Consider the following 19,953-nt stretch of genomic DNA (forward strand, 5'->3'; position numbering starts at 1 on the left):
TCTTTGTCATGGGGCTTTTATTTAGTTAGTTTGTTTTACATTCAAGTTGGACTGGTGCCAGACCTAAGGAGGGGTTATGGAGGAGAAGATATTTAAGTACAGACAGACTTTGCTCGTAAAACAAAAGTAAATATAATCTCACTAGTTCAGATATAAATCTGGTTATATTATCTTGCAACACTGCAATCAACAGCTAATTTAATAAGACTATTTTTTCCAGTCTTTGATTTTTCACTTTCGACAAAATAATGCCGCTGTCAGCAAATGTTAATTATATTTCTTCTTCATACCTAAATGTAATAAATCTATGAACAATCATAAGGTCACGTAAGTTTAAGCATGCAAAACTTAAAAAAATAAACATTCTTTCAATGCTCTAACACTTCTGAGGTCTTCGTTGTTGAGGCTAACAGTAGTGCTCAATCAAAGTGGGTCTCGTCCTTAATGAGGCAAATGTACGCCCGATTTCTGTGAGTCTCGGTACAGCAAAATCTGAGTTCGAAAGCCTGTCAAATGAGCGAGAGTCCAATAACCAGAACTGTCCTGTCAGACAGAGTGTGTGTATCAATCCCTGAGAAAAAAGCACCGTCACAAAACGAAAGTAAGGCCGTCGCTAAAAAGGCGAGTCCTCCACCTTCCTCCTCTGCTTCCTTGCCTTCTTCCGTCGCGTCTTCGCCAGGTGGTTTGTGAGGAGGTTGACCTCCCTCTCGTCTTCCTCGTCTTTGCGCTCCTCCTTGTACCAGGGTCCCCACACCCCTCCGTTGTACAGCGGGTTGGAGCGCGAGTCTTTCGCCGGGTAGCGTACGGGCACTGCCGTCCTGTTGTACTGAGCTAGCCGCATTAGCATCTTCTTCACGATGTGCGGGTGGCGCAGTGAGAGGTCCACACGCTCGTAGGGATCGGCCGTGATGTTGAACAGCCAGACGGACTTTCCCCGGTCCCAGCGCACGCGCTCGTTGTGCCAGCGGTTGGTCAGCAACAGATTGGAGAACGTCTGCGGGGGAACCCAGTCGCTGTAGCCAGGAACCCCCGTCAGGAGCTTCCAGTGGCCCACCCGGAGGGCGGCGCGGATGGCCGTGTTCCAGAGGCCGTAGCCGGCCTTCCAGGAGCCGTTCTTGGCCTTGGTGTAGATGGGGTCGATGTTGTGGAGGATGTCCTGGCGCGGGGAGGGCCGGCCCTCGCTGATGGCTTCCCACACGTCGAAGCCGTCCAGGTTCAGGTCCTCGTCCAGGGTCCCCTCCCCGAGACCGATCAGGGTGGGGAACCAGTCGGTGATGTGGACCAGCCCACGGCACCGCGTGCCCTTGTTCAGGAGCAGGGGGCTGTGGACGAAGCCCACCGCCCGGATGCCCCCCTCCCAGTAGGTGGCCTTGCTTCCCCTCAGAGGCCAGTTGCTTCCCCCGGCCAGTGGCTGGCCACCATTGTCCGAAGAGTACACCATGACCATGTTGTTGTAGAAACCGTGGCGTTTCAGGGCCAGCGTGAGGTTGTGGATGGCCTCGTCCAAACAGGAAACCATGGCTGCGTATTTCCTGCGGTGGGGGTTGGGGATAGACTTGTAGCGTTCAAGGTAGCGGGCGGGAACCTGCAGAGGGGAATGGACCGCCTGATAGGCAAGATACAGGAAGAGAGGTTTCCTAGGGTTGTGATTGGCCAAGATATTCACAGCCTTTTGGGTGTACATCAGGGTTGAGTACAGGCCCCTATCTTGTTCCCAGGCCGCCTCCTCCCCTTCGTAGAGGTCATACCCACACATACCTGGGCCGTCGCATTTATAATGACTATAATAGTCCCCGCTGCCAAGCAAGGAACCGAAGAAGGTGTCAAAGCCACGCTGGGTGGGCATGCAGCCGCGCTTGTAAAAGCCCAGGTGCCACTTGCCCACCATGTGGGTGGCATAGCCCGCCTGCTTCAGCTTCTGGGGCAGGGTCACATTTTCCAGGGGCAGGCAGTTTGGCTGGCTGGCTCGGATGATGGAGTGCTGGAGGCCTGTGTGGATCTGGTACCTGGAAGACAGAAGGGACAGCATTGTTTTAATGTCAGATGACGGGTGAAGAAAGCGGAGCAAAGAACACGGTTTGAGCCTTCTTTTTTCCGCCCACGACCGTCATTAAGACCCATACTGACATTACCAGAACTGCATAGGTTCAACACAAAGCCATACATATTCCTTAGATGGAAAAAGAGTAAGAAGGCAGACACACAGGAAGTCATCAAGCATTAAAAACACTTTGTTTCCCCATGTAGTTTCGTCCCATCTGACCGTTGTATAGTTTAGTGCAATGTGTGGTAATGAGTGTTCAAGTTTCAAGTTCAACAAGCGTGTGACACACACACACACACTGTAAAGGTGTTTTGATGTTCCTCTCTTAACAGTCATCAGTTGGCTGAGTTTAAACTGTAATTTCCTGCAAATTCTATGCTTGAATGGCAGTGGATTGAGTTCCACAGGGTCACTACTAATTAGACAAGCATACAGAGCGGGAGAATCTTTGAAAAACTTTAATGTGCTACTGTATGACTTTCAATCAAATGCACCAAACGCAGTCCCAAGACCATGGTAATCCCCTTTAAAATGTATCCTTTTATAAGTTAGCAAAATGTCTGATTCCATTTTTTCACTTGCACAACGAACCCTTTCACAGACGAGTAGTCTGCACAGAAAATGCTTTGTATAAAAGTTTTACACTGTGAATTACCCATTCTAATGACAATGGATGCGGTCCAAGTCAAGCCGGTTTGGAACGGACAGATACTTTAAGTGTGCAACCTGACAACCTAAACCTGGCAACACAAGTCCACAGTGTTTGACAGGACATGTCCAAGACCAACATGGCAGAGGATGTTGTGGTGGAAGCTCTTCCCAGAGCTCCTATGCAGGAACTGGAAACCTGTTACTAAGAAGGAGGCATGAGACGAAGCGTTGACCTTCAGCTGACGAAGCTGCTTTCATGTGGACGCCATCTTGGCAGTGATAGATAAGTTGGCTTTGAAATGCTGTTGAAAAAACACAGTTTGGGAAACAGAAAAGGACAGTGTTTTATACAAACTTCAGACCCAACTAAAAGTATGAATGGTTGGGTCCACAAGAAAACAAGAAGCTTGATGTCTATATCCAAAAAGATATAACCACAGGCAATGTCTGTACTCTTACCGTACTATATGTGGTAATAGTACTCTTACCGTACTATTACCACATATTTAGCTGCCATCAATCATAAGGAGCCACTGTAGAGTTTCAGTAGTAATCCAATGTATAGAGCCAAGTTACGTTTACATACAATGACATAGTGAGTGCCTTCTGGCTTTGCTGCCTATGGCTGACAAGGCAGTCTTTTAAAGAGTCTGCCAGTGTCTATAGGAGCCTGCCTGTCTTGGCTCAAAAGTGAGTCAACCTGAGATTTTGGAAGGCGTCTACATAGGGGGAAGAAAACTACAACAAAAAAAACTACCACTGACTTCAGCTCTGCCTGGATCCTCGACTTTGCTTTTAGAGAAAGCGAAGACAAACACCAGTCTCCTTCTTACCCTATTTCCCTCTCTCATCTCTCTCCTACTGCTAAAGGAGGACACGACACACACCCATTGCTCTGGGAAAGGCAGAGAAGGTGGTTGTTTGCTACTGTGAAAAGAGCAGGGTGAGCGAGTACCCTGTATGTACCCTGCGGTTGAGATGTGGAGGCTGGGCAGGCGGCGTGGCCCTGTGTGAGTCCTGGCTGGGAGGAGGGGGGGGGGGTCCTCATGCTGTTCCGCCTCCCACAAACACGTGCACAAGAACACACACGGCCCTCCACGCACCACAGCTGGGTTGGTCATTGCGCTGTACTTGAGGTAATTTATAGGTTCGGTTTGGTCTAAGTTTCCTTAACCTTCAAAGTGATATGTGGGAGAGCACAGCGTGCTAATGGAATTAGTTTAATTCTGGGAGCGTCAACCATCCGCCACATGATAGCTTCTTCACACACTGACATCCATGTGTTCCCTAGCATATTTTGAAGGCATAACTGTTCAGGCACCTATTGTCCTTGATATTACAGTGGTTTCTATAGCAAACAGCTACAGATATTTGAGGGAGCCGGCTAATCCTTAATTGGAGGAACTGAAAAGTACTAAAACACGGTTTAGTTCGATGAAACGTCGGAACATTCTTGAAGGCTTCCAACTTAAACGTGACTGACTTAAAAAGTTGGACACAACATCAACCCGTCACACTGACACATGCCAGGGTTTGCAAACTTACATCTGGATAATAGTGAATGTCTGTCTACATGCTTGCCTGTATCCATATATGAATATATCCGTATGCGTGTCATTTTCCTGGTGTCTGTCTCGTTGGTGTGCATGTTTATGTGTGTTCTAGTGTTTGCATGTAAAATGACAGCATAGGGATTAGCTAATGGGCACCGGGGGAGAAGGCCAGCTAAGAAGGTAATGGTTCCCCCCTCTCCAGAACAGCATGCCTGGGGGGAGGGGGCGAGGCTCCTCCTCCACCACTGCACGGCAGATGTGTCTCAGCGCCTGTCGCCATGGTAGCAATACTCACAACACACCTGGCGAGGAGTGTTGCTGCTTTGTTAGGGTGGACTTTACGGAGCTCGAATCAGCAGGGGGATGTGTACATGGCACCAAAAGGGATACATATCCCTGATGTCCCTATCGCATGTGTTCTCAGGAGGGCACATCTGTGTGTGTGTGTGTGTGTGTGTGGGGGGCGGGAGAGAGAGTTTTTCCGAGGAAGCGTCAAAAGAGGACCACATGGTTTCAAATGAATCACCGGACGCATAAGTGTCGACATTTAAGCGGTGAGACCTGAAATCCAATTTCAGCCTTTTCCACTTGACGGGGGGATCACAGAGGGCAGGAACACGAGCCGGCGACATGACGCCGACCCAAATGAACGAAATGTGAAATGAGGGAACGCTAACCATTGTGTGCGTTTCATGTGGAGATGGAGAGCCTCTTCCACTACCCCACAACAAACACACTAGGAGATAGAGGCCTCATTGTTGTGCTGACTGCATGTCATTAGACTGTGCAATATGAATCCAGTGGTATGATGATCTAATACCAGGCTGGGCAGGAAGAGAGAAGCCACATCTGTCCGTGGATAAACACCCACACACACACACACACACACACACACACAACGAAGACACACACAATCAAGCTCTGGGAAAGTCCATGGGATCTTGGCACACAACGCATGGGGGGCTTTGACAATGACAGAGCCGAACCTGTTCACCCTGCTGTATAACCCAACTGTCTATATTCTCAACGCAACTGACTTGTTGAAGACTGGGTCCTGGGTCCCGATGCAAACTGCAGAGTAAACACCCCTACCACGGTTCGTTTTCCATCACAAGGCATCCGTCCAACCCTCTTCACAAGCAGTTAAGTTTGTGTTTTGCCTTCCTCATATGGTCATAAAACGTTCAAGTTTTCTGCCCCTTTATCTCCCCTCTTTGTCAGAAACGGATCACTGGTATACATTCCGTTAGAGTCCAAGTGAAACGTTTTACCCTTTACTTGATTCGCTTTTATTTGTCATAAAAAAATAAGCTGGTCTAGGTGCCAGACCTCACGTAGTGTAGTGTGATGACGAGATCAAGGCGTGCCTGCTTTCGTCTTTCACCAGATCAACCATCCAACTGTAGGATGCTGATGGTGACTTGTACAGGCTGGAACTCCATGCATTCCTGAGGAACCTGTAGTTCCTCTCTGAGATAAGGGGGGTTCCGAGGGGAACCATCGACGTTGATGGTGTGTCTGGTGTTGCTGAAGGACGGTTCCGAGCCTTTATGGGCCCCTTTGAAAGCGATGACTGGAATAACTGCCGTGTTTGAGATGGGCCCGTCCACCACCGCTCCTCCCCGCGTCCTGCTAGAGCTGATTTACAGACTCTCATTAAAACCCTGCGAGGCGTCTAAGGGGCTCTAGGGTTTGAAGGTCGAGGTTCAAAGGTGGGCCGTCGCTGCTTCCGACGTCCAACAAAAGCTTGGTCTGACGCCATGAACGGAAGCAAAAGAAAAGACTTTCAGCTGTTGGCACCCCCACCCATTCGCCCCTATCATACTTTAAAACGGTATAGGGTCTCAACCTGGGCCAAATCAGATTCAAGTTACTGTACAATCTCAAACACCCCTTTAATCACAATATCGCTCCAGTTTGTTTACACAACTGCTCAGCCACAAAGCCAATTAAATCACACACTCCATTACACAAATCAGCAAGCCCCAGCAATCACACACAGTCCCCACAAGGCAAGTGCCATTTGCCACTACTACTACTACTACACCGCCACAGAGACTGACTTCTAGTTCCAAACCCTCACTGGGCCAAGCGCAGGGGCCAAGCCATGTTAAAGTGCTCCACGTCCTCCCCACATATGGTTCGAATAAGCAGGCTCTCTGCAGCTAATCACATTCAGCCTTGAAGCGATGTGGCTCACTTTCTCATTCTGTTCCTTTCCCCTCCTCGCTCAGCCACAGCTATCTCTGCACCGCCTCGCAGCCTCACAGCCTCGCTCCTCTTCTCCCTTGGCGCTCGTCCGACCTTTCCCCTCACGCTCTACCAACCAGGAGCACCGCAGATTCCTTCACTCGTGTTCGGGATACACACCCTCACCTCCGGCTTCTGCACCCCCCCCCCCTGAATTCCTCCATCAAAACACTCACACCCTCAACCACCCACTTGAACAATTCATCATCATCATCATCCCAAGCCGGTGCCTCTGGATAGCGTGTGGCGGTGTGGGTGGAGGTGCTGAAGAGAGAGACAGATCCTCGGAGAAGCTGGAGGGGGGCGAGAGAGATGAGACGACAGCCCACAGGCGGAGAGGAGGAAAACGAGACGTGATAGGCTGAGAGGTGATAGGGCGAGACGTGATAGGGCGAGACGTGATAGGGCGAGAGGTGATAGGGCGAGAGGTGATAGGGCGAGAGGTGATAGGGCGAGAGGTGATAGGGCGAGAGGTGATAGGCTGAGAGGTGATAGGGCGAGACGTGATAGGGCGAGACGTGATAGGGCGAGAGGTGATAGGGCGACACGTGATAGGGCGAGACGTGATAGGGCGAGAAGTGATAGGGCGAGAGGCGATAGGGCGAGAAGTGATAGGGCGAGACGTGATAGGGCGAGAGCAGAGCCATAGAAAAAGAGAGTTGCGACACGCTTTGATCTCGCCGACACGTGATCACGTGGTTCATGTAGCTCGCTGTAGTTCCAAAAAACCCCACTGCTGTCAACCGGTTTGAATGGTTTTCAATGAAGCTGGCCAACGGAAGTCGCTTTCTCAGGCAAATGATGAATGAAACAGGCTCGGTTAAAGAAATCCGATATTCTGGCTATCTTCAGCAGACTCGTATTTACAAAAGGCAGTCCTCCCTGACGTGTTTGGTGTAGAATGGAGTGAAATACAACATTGTGAACACTCACTGCCAGTGAAACACAGGAAAAAAGTTAGAGCTTTTTTGTCACGTGGTTCCGGTAGCTCCCTGTAGTTAAACAAAACCCCCACTACTGTCAACCTGTTTGAATGGTTTTCGGCGGGACAGACGGCAGCACCATCTCGATTCACGGACATTTTCGGTATATTAACACATAATGTCAATTGGTTACTGGTGTGTTGTATCATGTATGTCTGATACTTTATTAACATGTATGTATTACATGAACTTATACATAACGCAATATTGTGAAGCAGAGCTAGAAATGGCTATGCTAGCTACCATACTGTACAAACGGTACTGTACCATACTGTACATACCAAACAGTAGCCTAATGAGGACTATATTGTTCCACTTAACGTTTAACCTTAGACGGTTGAAGTAAATGGGTCTTGTTAAACGTTTTTTTTATTCATCAGCCCACTTACAATTTAGCCTACCACATTAACAACACTTATATTTGTAGTACTTGATGCAAGTTGAATCTAACCATCACCAGCAACTGCTCAATTTAAGACAAGAAAGGAGTTTGGTAAATAGAACAGAATAAACAAGGCAACCAACTGCATTCAATAAAACATTTTATTGTACAATATGTCCTGTGTTCTTCCACTCCTTTTGTTTGTAGTGATCCGGTGATCTTCTGGCTATGATACATGTACAGCTAGCTAGAGTAAAAGTGTTGCTTACGTAGACCTACAGTCTAGCTCCAACTGCATTTAGAATCTAACAAGCTTACGATAAACTTTAACTTAAGCTGGCTATATAAAATACTACTAATAACAATTGATATGTGGTGGTCAAAATATGAAAAAAATCAGGATTTTCGTGAATTTACCAGCTAACTTGCTTCTGACCACTTAATTTGCAATTCATTGTTGCTAGCTCTACTAACTACGCTAATAAGAGCTATATATAGAAGACTTACTTTGTATGCCAACGAACGCCAATAATTAGAACTAATTCGACAGACTATAAGCCAACTGACTTCTGGTTATGATACACATGCTCTCTAGCTAGCTTCAGTAAAAGTGTTGCTTATGTTAGATACTAGCTAGACCTACAGTCTAGCTCTAACTGCGTTTCGAATCAAACAAGCTATAATCTTACGATAAACTTTATCTAAAGCTAGCTATATGAAATACTACTAATAACAATTGATATGTGGTGGTAAAAATATGAAAAAATGAAGGATTTTCATCAATTTACCAGCTAACTTGCTTCGGAGACACTGAAAATGAATGGGGTTGAACGGTGGAAAATGCAATGTTTGGAACTACAGGTCGCATGTGACACGCTTTACTTCCGCATTCCTCGATAACAATGGGAGTCTATGGAAGTGTCGCAACTCTCTTTTTCTATGGCTCTGGGCGAGAGGTGATGGCGCGAGACGTGATAGGGCGAGAGTCGGAGGCGAGAGGAGCAGCGGCGGGCAAATAAACGACAAGCTGCGGTTCGATAGAGTTACAAGCCACAGCGGTCAGTACCACAGCAGCACAATGTTCCGCCTCACAGAGGTGCTCTTGGACGTCCTGTTCTTATCCTCGCTGGCCATCTTCTCCGCTCCGCCCAGAACACCCCGGGGACCCTGGGGCCGCATTCCTAATCATTTGTTTGCTGACAGACGGCAGTTCATCAGAGATGTAGGCCTCTGATAGCAACATTTTGATTTAGCCTCACAGCGGTTTTCCCTGCTTGGCAGGTTGTCAAGAGCGACCACTGGGGCCGTCCTTGTGAGAAGCGAGGATCTACAGAGACACAGATGAAGTGTGTCCCTGGAACTGGTCAAAGTACATACTTTTATTCACCCAGGTTTATTAACGTTAGTCACATAGGGGTGTAACACACTGAAGAATGCTATCAAGCGTTAAAGTGGGACAGTACAGTAGACATATTTAAAGAATTTTCCCAGCTATCTGACAAACAGCTGTGGTGTTGTAACCCATCCAGAAAGGCTGCATACAGCCAGTAGAGAATCACGTGTCGGTTGCAGATGCCTCATCCCCCCCCCCGTCCAGGAAGAGAACCTTCAGCACAGGCCGCACGTCTGCTCTGTCTGGGCACGTTTGTCGTGTCGCCCCAGCGCCGAGACGCTCATATCTGGACATGCCAGAAGTGTGTTTACGAAACTTCTCCGGCAAATTCCATCATCGCAACCACCTTTGTGTCTGAAGCGGGGCCAATTCCGAAAAGACCTGGTCTGGAGCATTGTCTCGCTCCGTCAAACAAGCATTCCCCAGACATAGGCCGCATTCTTCCACTTTCAAAAAGGGCTGCAAGGCCGCTGCCAGTGAAAGCAACCTCTGACCTCTCGCTGGCATGACTCCACGACGCAGGTCTGCCAGTACAGTAAGGGTTCGTGGAGTTGCAGTCACTCACAGCACCTCAGACAGGAAGGTTTAGCTGCAGCCTCATCTTATCTGTGCACCCTCGAGGAGAACCAGAGAGGTCGAGCTGAGATGATGCAGCACTTCGGGAGGCCAGGTATAGCATAGCAGTCCCTCCCCCTGCTCCCATCAGGGATCAAGGGTTTACTTTTTTATATATATATATATATATATATATATATATATATATATTGGGGGGCATTTTTGGGGGTGTTTTATCTATTTTGAGAGTGATAGTTAAGAGAGAGAGACAGGAAAGGCAAGGAGAGAGAAAAAGGAAGCCATGCGGAAAAGGGCTCGGGCTGGAACCCAACCAGGGCCCCTGCAGTAAGGCCTTAAGCCTACGTGGTTCGCTCTCTCTACCCGGTGAGCCACCTGGGTGCCCCAGGATCAAGTGTTCTCACTGCTGTGAGAACAAGAGCCGGACAGAGGCTCCCTCTGCTCTGTCCATGTCTCCTCAGTTCCAGACCCCCTCCTCTCCTGACCCTGCCCAGGGAGCACAATGAGGGGATAAGAGGCGAGGACTGATATACTCATTTCAGAGAAGCCCTGTGATCGCTCCAATGCTGGGGTCAGTCTCGCGTGCTGCCATCGGGTCGCGGGTCACCGGGAACGGACCCCCCGAGGCCGGGAAACAGTTGGTCTGTGTGTGTGAGGCAGCGAGGCAGCGAGGCAGCCAGGCCGGGAAACAGGGGGTCTGTGTGTGTGAGGCAGCGAGGAGAGGAAACAGGGGGTCTCTGTGTTTGAGGCAGTGAGGCCAGGAGGCAGGGGGTCTGTGTGTGCGAGGCCAGGAGGCAGGGGGTCTGTGTGTGCGAGGCCAGGAGGCAGGGGGTCTGTGTGTGCGAGGCCAGGAGGCAGGGGGTCTGTGTGTGCGAGGCCAGGAGGCCAGGGGTCTGTGTGTGCGAGGCCAGGAGGCAGGGGGTCTGTGTGTGCGAGGCCAGGAGGCCATGGGTCTGTGTGTGCGAGGCCAGGAGGCCAGGGGTCTGTGTGTGCGAGGCCAGGAGGCCAGGGGTCTGTGTGTGCGAGGCAGCAAGGCCTTTCCACAGTGGCGAGGTGTTGTGTTACAGGGAAGGAGGGTGTAGAGGGAGACTGGGACGACACTGGCTGTACAGCGTCTTAGTACTATGGGTCAATTCAAAGCAATCCTCAACCATTAATATCTCCCATATGCTTCCAAACGTTCCAATATTCACTTAAAGAGAATGATGGTGGCCAGAACTGCCAGGGGAGCCTTTGTACATGGAGAGGCAACACCTTGAAAATGTGTGTTTTTTCCCTTTGAAGCAGTTGCACTGAACAACAGAAAGTCTCCTTTAAGGATTCTCCTGCAAGATGAATTCTCACATTTGGGCTTTTTTGGTTTGCTGTTCCAACTCCAAGTGCTTGTTATCATATGTTACTTCTTATTTTTCTTCATCTTATCTTCCCGGCATTGTGAAGGCATCTGGCTCAAACAGCGAAAACACATTAGATGAGGTCGAATTCAGTTATTCCTCACCACTGTAAAAGCCACCAGACAACATACATCACGTCACTCCAGACAAAAAAAGCAGAGCTGACCTCACCCTGACCTTACATGTGCTTGTGCTCTGGGCCATCAGGATGTTTATTTTCACCTGTCAAGAGTGCTTCAGCCCCCTGGATAAATCAGAATATTAATGAGGCAAAGAAACCAGTCCACGTGTTGACATTTGAGAGAACCTGATACACACAGTGGGCCAGAGACACGACTTACAATGAGGGTTCAATAAACAAAATGTTGATTTTGAGAGCTGAGGGGATGTGTTCGGGTGGTTGCCGTGCCAAACATCTCGGGGGTGAAGGCGCGGCACGCAAAGGAGGAGAAACATCAACGTTGACGTTTTAATGCTCCGAGGGGATGGATCACTGACTAGACAGTGGTGGCCATCTGCTGCAGTCATGAAATGGAAATCAATCCAGGATGGTTCATTCACTACACATGACAATACAGCTCTTTAGCTTCTCATCTGCCTTTGAGATTTATACATACAACCCTCAGATAGCCACACACACACAATAATCCACACACACCATGAAGACACACACTTGTGCACTCCCGCCCAACAAACACAGAACAAACCCCGCACACCCTCTCCTTGAATTCTAATCTCGACCTGGGAGGTGAACCGTCTAGTTTTAATCGCAGCTGGGCCGATGCAGCCTCGCATCGACCCCCTCCACTCCCATCGCCCGTTCAGCAGTAGTCTGGGAACATAACTGACTCTCCACCTCCCTTTCCCTGTGGACGCCACCATTACCCCTCTCCTGCTGCTGTGAAAGCAAACCAGGGGTGGAGTAGAGAGAGCCGCAGGGGCACTTTTCTCCTTATTTTTCCCGGACGGCTGCCAGGAGAGGTGCCCAGCGACGTCCCTGTCTCCTGAGGAGTGGAACAGATGTGGGCAGCCCCCCCCCCCCCCCCAGACCATCTCCTGGAGCCCCAGAGGACGGAGAGAACAGAAAAGCGCTGATGCGAAACCCGAGCACACTACAAAGCCAAGCCGCAATCAAGCTCCCCTGCTCTCTGATACGTTGGTTTCTTTCCCTGCTGCTGGACCCAAACAAGGTGGTTGCTAAGGGGGGGGGGGGGGGGGGGGGCAGAGACTGCAACTTGCAAACAGTTAAGTAGTTAGTGGTGGGGTGCTTCTTTGCAGCTTATGGCATCAAAAGCAGACTAAATGCTCTTGTCTCTGTAGTAGTCGCTGTGCTCGCTCAGCAGAATTAATGGATTTTGTGCGTCATTACCCCATAAGACCATGAAAAAAGTGTAAACTCTGCACGCTTGGTTGGAGTTAATCACACGATCTGCTATAAACAAATTGGTATTGAACACCTCCTTTCCTGTTGCTGTGATGGTATACTGGGCTACTAGATGTCCCACCAGCTTGTAATGCCGTTGACATGGAGTTCTCGATATGTAGATGGACAATTACCCTTATCCAAATGTATATCAGAAATTGGACGAGAGAAACTCACCTGCCGGTCATGAGTTGACTCCTAGAAGGGCTGCAGAGCGGTTGGACGTAGTAGTTCTCCAGTTTCACCCCCTGCGCGGCCAGCCTGTCCAGCGTCGGAGTCTTGATCTCGGATCCGTGGTACCCCACATCCCGGAAGCCTTGGTCATCCACCAGAATGAAAATGATGTGAGGCTGTGTAGATGTCTTGTCCAGTTCATTCACCCGGTTGCGCAAATTCTGATTCCAATTTTCCCAAGACATCTGATAGCCTCTCGTTGAAGATGAGAACATCAGTAAACTCGCCAGAACACTAATAAGAAACATCTTTATCTTCAACGCGTGCATTTTTGCGTCTCGTCAAAATTGAACAATTTGATACATCGTTGCTAACACCCTTAAAATGAAGAAACTATGTTTTTCTGATACATCGAAAAGTGCTACATAGTTGCTGGTTGTCATAATGGGTAAAGCTTGTGTGCGGTGGCACGTTGTACATGTTCGGGGGTAACAGCAACACTTGGAAATTGGGTTCGCATTATAGTCAGTGTCCTATTCTTCCACAGCAAGTTTGTCTGCAGGCAACCGTACAAAAAAGCCTGACAAAAAAATTGGAAATACAACCAATCGATGACCTTTCAGTTCCAACTATGTGTGCAGAAAAAGAAAACATGCATTTAATTTCGGTCGCGGTCTGTAGGAGGTTTTGGTACTGTTGCAAATCACAAGAATCCCAAAACACTGGATGCCAAAGTTCTAAAACGGTTCACACTTATCGTTGAAGTTACTTGATTGTGAGTCTTTGTTCCAAACAGACCAATATCCGATAAATGCTTGCTTTTAATTCTCAGCTAACGGCTCAAAAATATTCCAAGAGAAATGACATAAAACGTGAAACAGGTTCGCCTGGCTGTGCAGAATGAATCGGTCCTATCCCTTCCAAGCTGTGAGTGCCGCCTTCTCAAGCTGCTCTGAATGAACGTATACAGCGGAGAGCCTATCCCTTGTGTGCGCTCTCTCTTCTCAACTGAAGTGCTGCACCACTGCACTTTACCGCGAAAGTAAAGACAAGTGTGTTCAATCATGCATGACTGACACTGGCCCAGTGTGCCTATGTGTCACCCAAACGCGCGGTCTCTTCTCAGTGTATTTATTTAACTCGAGAAGTGCACCCCTATTGGTTCTGTCAGTGATTAAATAATTGGAGACGAATAATTCAAATGAGTTACAACTGTCCTGACGTGAGAGTGACTGATGACATGTTTAGCCTACTCGGGACTCCTGGGCAAGAAGCTCAATGTGTTTTCTGAATTTTCAGTCCTGGAAGTCTGACATTTGATGTATAGGTCGACCCTGGAGACAGACATTAAACTTGAGAAAACATTGGTGAGGAGATAAACCTGTAATCTCTCATCTGTCGTAAAAAGTGGTTGCCTATATTTTTACGTCTTGCCTTCACATGTTGCAGTCCTGAGACAATAGATCTATATCTCCCTCCACCATAGAATGTGTAGACTTTCCATGGACTAATGATATATAGAAACCAATAGACTCTATGGCCCAGTTTCCCAGACATGGATTGAGCCTAGTCGTAGAGTAAGAGAACATTTCAATGAAGATCTCCATTGAAAACGTTTTTAGTCTAGGACTAGGTTAAATCCATGTCTGGGAAACTGGGCCTATGGCTTTAAAATGATAACATTTCATACTGGTATGATCCATGTTATGGCTCAAGAGAAGACTAGCCTACTTGGTGTGCTGAGAAAGGATTACTTCAGCCGGGTTTATCTCATCGAGCATGTTGACTTTCTTGAAGGGAATGCAGAAGTGGACACTGCCATGCAGTCCACCAAACTTTGACAGATATTGTTATGATTGGGGGCTCGTGCATAAAGAGCTTGGTGTGACTTACTGAATTGGGCAAGAGGTGTCGGGGGGGTGTACAGTGTGCGTCTTTGAGCAATGCTAAACCGATGGAGACTTAGGTTCCATGTGTCCAGAACTCACTCACTCACACAGACACACACACACACACGCACACTCCTAATGACCCAAAGCGTGGGTGTCTGAGAAATGAATACATTTTCTGCTCAATAAACAAACGTTGACAGACAGAAACTGGGTCTGCTGGTACAAGATGTGGACACAGGCCTCGCAGGACAAACAGCGGCTGTACTCGCTAAGGCCCCTCGACTTTCCCGAGGTTTATCGCAAGTCGAGCTCACCTGAGCAGCACGTGCGTTCAGCCGTTCGGTCACTCAGAGTCCAGATGGGTCTCGCTCGACACTAACAAAGGTCAGCCCATTACCTATTACCATTTTGCCTTCGTAAAGTGGCCAGCGATCCATTGGGCTTTTGTGCCTTGACTCCGGGGCATCCTATCCAGCAGAATGAGTCATTCACTTTGTGAGAGAACTCCCAGTACCTCATCAACTCTGCTGTGAAAGGAAGATGCCCTCCAGTACTCTGCTCACTCATCCAGTCCAGAGCACCAGTCACACTTCCTCGCTGTGTGGCTAGCCGGATGGCCTCACATGACTCACTTCAGAAATGATGCAATGGCCCAGGACGTGAGGAGCCAGACTGATTCCTGTGAGCCCGTGCCACCTTGGAGAAAAATCTCCCCCCCCGATCCCTCTCCCTCTGGCGTTTGAAAGAAAACGGATGGCAAGCTTCATCTCTTTGTTTCCAGGATTTTTTTTCCCGGGTTATGACAGTAAATATGCAGGCTTCTACCCCACACTAACACACACAGGCAGACTGACGGCCTCTGCCAACCCTCTTCTGTTCTCAGAACCCGAGCTCACAGCACATTCAAACAGAGCCGTCTTCCTGCATAATCGCCTCATTGTTAAGGTGACTCACTTTACAAGATTGGGAACTGAAATAATAAGGGTTTACATCCAAAACAAAAGCGAAAATCTCATCTGGGTAGTTTCTTTGAATAGGAACATGTCTCTTGGTTTGGCTTCGTTTGTTCTACATTATGTCCCCGTTGTTGGGGGAGATGTAACTCTTACTGCCAAGTCATAACAACAACATTTCCACACATACAAATCTGTTAATCGTCTGGCTACATTCAGTCAGTATGTCAGTGTTTCCATACACTCCCAAGTGCTTAGGCTAACAGGGTTGGCATCACAACAACCCATCTGTGTTCACACAGATAAAGCAGAGGATTCTCAGCACTGGGGTGTTGACACAGAGATTACCGGTGAGCCAGTGAGAAGGACCCTCATGATGAGAGCCACTCACCCGCAAACTGTCATTGTGTCAGACATTCCAGAGTAGCTTAGAGGGAATACCGACAGAGCAGGTGGAGCAGTTTAGGCCTACTGTACTTCATAATGCACCGTAGCTAACCCTGACGGAAAGATAGGGAAAGAATGTCAAGTATGTTCAAGCCGTCATTGTCAAATCTTGATTAAATATTGCTTGCTTTGAGCAGTATTACCCGTTTAAACAACTGTTGGTTGACAGTTTTGTGCTTTTCCACCAAAAGGAGAAGGTTAAAATACTAAGTAAAGTAAAAAATGAATGAAAATGAAACTAACCCATTCAAATATAATATTCCTGTCACACAATCACGATACAATCTTCTTGATGTGGGTTTGATGAACTAGGGATGAACTAGGGAGTCAGGTGGCTGAGCGGTTAGGGAATCGGGCTAGTAATCTGAAGGTTGCCAGTTCGATTCCCTGCCGTGTCAAATTACGTTGTCCTTGGGCAAGGCACTTCACCCTACTTGCCTTGGGGGGAATGTCCCTGTACTTACTGTAAGTCGCTCTGGATAAGAGCGTCTGCTAAATGACTAAATGGAAATGGAAAATGTAAATGTAACTAAGCAATCTGGAATTGACTCCCGTACCTTTTAGACAATTCTATTGGACAAAATGAGTCAGCTAATCCATTAACTCTCAGTTACCATTCTGGTGTTCTGTCCTGTCCATCCTAATGCAGGCTAATTCAAGAGTGTTAAAGTTGTAATGAGCAACAGACTCTGCAAGCTCTTAATAAGGCCTGATTAAAAGTAAAATAACAGGCAGTCAACCTTAAGCTCTTAGTTTTATTAGACCTGACTGGGCAAAAACAAGCTGTTTTTACAAGGGTTCATGTCCGCCAGCTCTCTCAATTTAAAAATGAAGACAGTTTGTGACCAACAAACATGGTTCTCACCAACAACATTTTTTTCCCCTTCATCATGTTTTTTGTCTAAAGATTTTACTTTGATGCAGGCTGCTAGTCATGCAAGGCGCCCAAAAGAATCTATCATCTAACATTACTTATTAGAAGGTAAAAGACAGAAATATGTTGGTCCGACATGCCCCAGCACAGCTCTCATTGCTGACAGATAGTAGGCTTTGTTTGTTCCTGTGTGGGCAAATTCAGGGACGCTATCCCTATGATGACATCTTCGTGTTTGGATGTGATTGGGTGACAGAGGTACCTAAATGAAAACAGGCACACCAGCCTTTCACCGTAAGGTCTAGTAAAAGAGAAAATATGGTGTAAAATGGAAAAATATGGTGTAAAGAGATAAGACACATTCATGGGATTTAGATTGACAGGTTTATCGACAACGAAAATAGCAATAGTTACTTAAGGGTTCATTAAAACAGAAGTTTAAGGGTGCACGTAGGCACTACCTTGAAAGATAGACGTGGAGATGACAAAGGCTGACTTCAGATCCAGAGGTCCTGCTAAGCAGCAGAAACTTGTGAAAAAACAATATTTCCAGACAATTTGGTTTCCCCTCTGAGGTAGCAGGTGTTAACTGACAGGCATGCAACCCCCCCCCCCCCCCTCACCCCACAGGCATGACTCAACCCTCATGCTCCTGGTATCTGATATAAGGTTGAGTAGTTTCATCTTTGCCTTATTTTCCCAACAAATAACACAGCTGTCTAGAACAGGCACGCAATGACAGCCATTGGAACAAAAGAGGACATCCAGACAAAACAAAATCTGAAGTGGGAAGTTTACAACACTGCATGGCTGACGTGTGTCCAACCAGAAGGTGTTGCTAGATCATGGGATGTCGGCCCTGCGGTTCCACAAAGAGAGAAGTTCCGAGAGGAGACAGAGGAGAGGAGAACCGTCCAGAAGGATTTGTAGGAGTCGGAAAACCCCATGGAGGAGAAAGAGAGAGAGATGACAGAGAATGACTGGAGGATGAGGAGGAGAGGATGGAGAGAGAGAAGGGTAGGGTACTATTAGAGCAGTGAGGTTGAGGGAGAAGTCAACAGTGGGCTGATTCGAGGACCATATGAGCCTGAATATGACCTCTGAACTTTCGACATGTCCGGCCAGACGTAGCCAGAGAATGGGACTCTTGTGCTGAAGAAAAACACAGGTGGGCTAACATCGACCCAAACTGCTTTCCTCACTGTATTATGTCAGACGCTACGCCTGCAATTCAACCCGCGCCTCCACCAATGACCTCGCAAGCTAACACCGACACACTAAACAAAGTTGACTTGCTAATAAAGAAGTTAGCGCTCTCCTCAGGTAAAAACGACTTCCCCACGACAAGGCAATATCTATTAGGAGGTCGCTGGCTGTGTTATTCCAGTGTGGTTTCGTTGGCCACGTGCACAGCTGGACAGGAGCACAGCCCCCTGTTAGCATGGCGAGTGCCTAATGTGTTATCCAGTTGGCTCAAATGACTGTATCAACAGGGCCTGTTTTCTCTCGGTGCACCATGAGTTAGTGCCCCCCCCCCCTCCCCCCCTCCTCTTCTCCACACCAACAGTCCCCATCGGAGGACTCGGAGCTTCCAATGCAAGCCTCTTAAAGCTGTGCCCTGGAACAGTGCAGACTGTCCAGCTGTTTGGAATGATAAAAGCTGTCAGTCATCTTTTACGTCGGCCGCCAGAATAAAAGTGAGGGAGATGGATTGATGGGGAGAAATGTTCAGGGTCGCTCTTGAAGCTCGCACAACGGTATCTGGCCCTGGTCCCAGTCCCGTGTCCCTTTGGTTCGACGCGAGCTCCTGTTCTCCTCTTCAGAACTTCTGAAAGCTCAGCAGCTCTGCCTCTCTCTCTCTTCCTCTGGAGGTATAGTAAAAGAAAATAAACAAAACACTGGCCCCGCGAGAGAGGCAGAAAAGCAAGGAGAAGAGAGAGGACTTGGAAGACTAGAATGAGAGAAACCTAGAGGGAGGGAGAGAGAGCCAGAGGGAGGGAAAGAGAGGAAAAAGGAGAAAAGGGAGAGAGGCGAGGAGTGAGGACGGAGGAAAGAGAGAGAGAGGAGAGGAAAGAAAGAGAGGAGTGAGGAGAGAGGAAAGAGAGAGAGGAGAGGAAAGAAAGAGAGGAGTGAGGAGAGAGGAAAGAGAGAGAGAGGAGAGGAAAGAAAGAGAGGAGTGAGGACGGAGGAAAGAGAGAGAGAGGAGAGGAAAGAAAGAGAGGAGTGAGGAGAGAGGAAAGAGAGAGAGAGGAGAGGAAAGAAAGAGAGGAGTGAGGACGGAGGAAAGAGAGAGAGAGGAGAGGAAAGAAAGAGAGGAGTGAGGAGAGAGGAAAGAGAGAGAGGAGAGGGGCAAGTGACTGGGAGAGGAGAAAGACAGAGAGAGAAAGTGTAAGGAGTCATTCCTGGCTGGGCTAGGATGTCTGGTGCGGCACCAGGTGGATCCTTGGGTCCTGACTCGACTCCAGCAGAGAAGCAGAATGAATGGAAACAAAGGGAAATGCCTCAAGGAGAGGAGACAGAGAGAGAGGGAGAAGGAGAGAAGGGAGAGAACGCGATAAAGGAAAGTACAGCCACACAGAGTACAGATGTGGGGTTAGAGAGGTCACCTCAGAACTGAAAAGGCCAGAAGACAGAAACAGGCGATGACCGGAAGAGCCGGGACAGAGAACGATGAAGAGAAGTGAGCGTGAGGAAGAAGGGATGAGTCCTCAGGGGCATTTACATCCATCACCTTTTAAGACGTCCGCATCGCCTCAACCCAGTAACCCCACACTCACTGCAGCCTGTAGCTGAAACAGAGCTTAGGCGTGGCTGGAGAGCATCTATGCCAAACTCTGCACCAGGCTGAGGGTAATAAAAGGAGCGTTTGGCTTTTCAATGGAAGCCAAGAACCGGATTACTGCACTGGGGAAGTATGTGAGTCGTTTTTCGTCAGGCGTCAGGGTAGACAGCTATATGCAGCCGCGG

At 48.3% G+C, this 19,953-nt stretch overlaps 1 protein-coding gene across 1 annotated transcript; it reads right to left on the reverse strand.

Moving 5' to 3' along the window:
* On the reverse strand, positions 1-13,940 carry arsj (arylsulfatase family, member J). The gene is made up of 2 exons (XM_062449737.1): positions 12,824-13,940; positions 1-2,006 (listed from the first exon to the last, which is right to left on the reverse strand). The coding sequence occupies exons 1-2, from the start codon at positions 13,147-13,149 to the stop codon at positions 614-616; spliced, it is 1,719 nt and encodes a 572-aa protein (XP_062305721.1). The 5' UTR covers positions 13,150-13,940; the 3' UTR covers positions 1-613.
* Between the last annotated feature and the right edge of the window lie 6,013 nt (positions 13,941-19,953).

The sequence above is a fragment of the Osmerus eperlanus genome, chromosome 23 (genome assembly GCF_963692335.1).
Source record: "Osmerus eperlanus chromosome 23, fOsmEpe2.1, whole genome shotgun sequence".
NCBI classification, from domain to species: Eukaryota; Metazoa; Chordata; class Actinopteri; order Osmeriformes; family Osmeridae; genus Osmerus; species Osmerus eperlanus.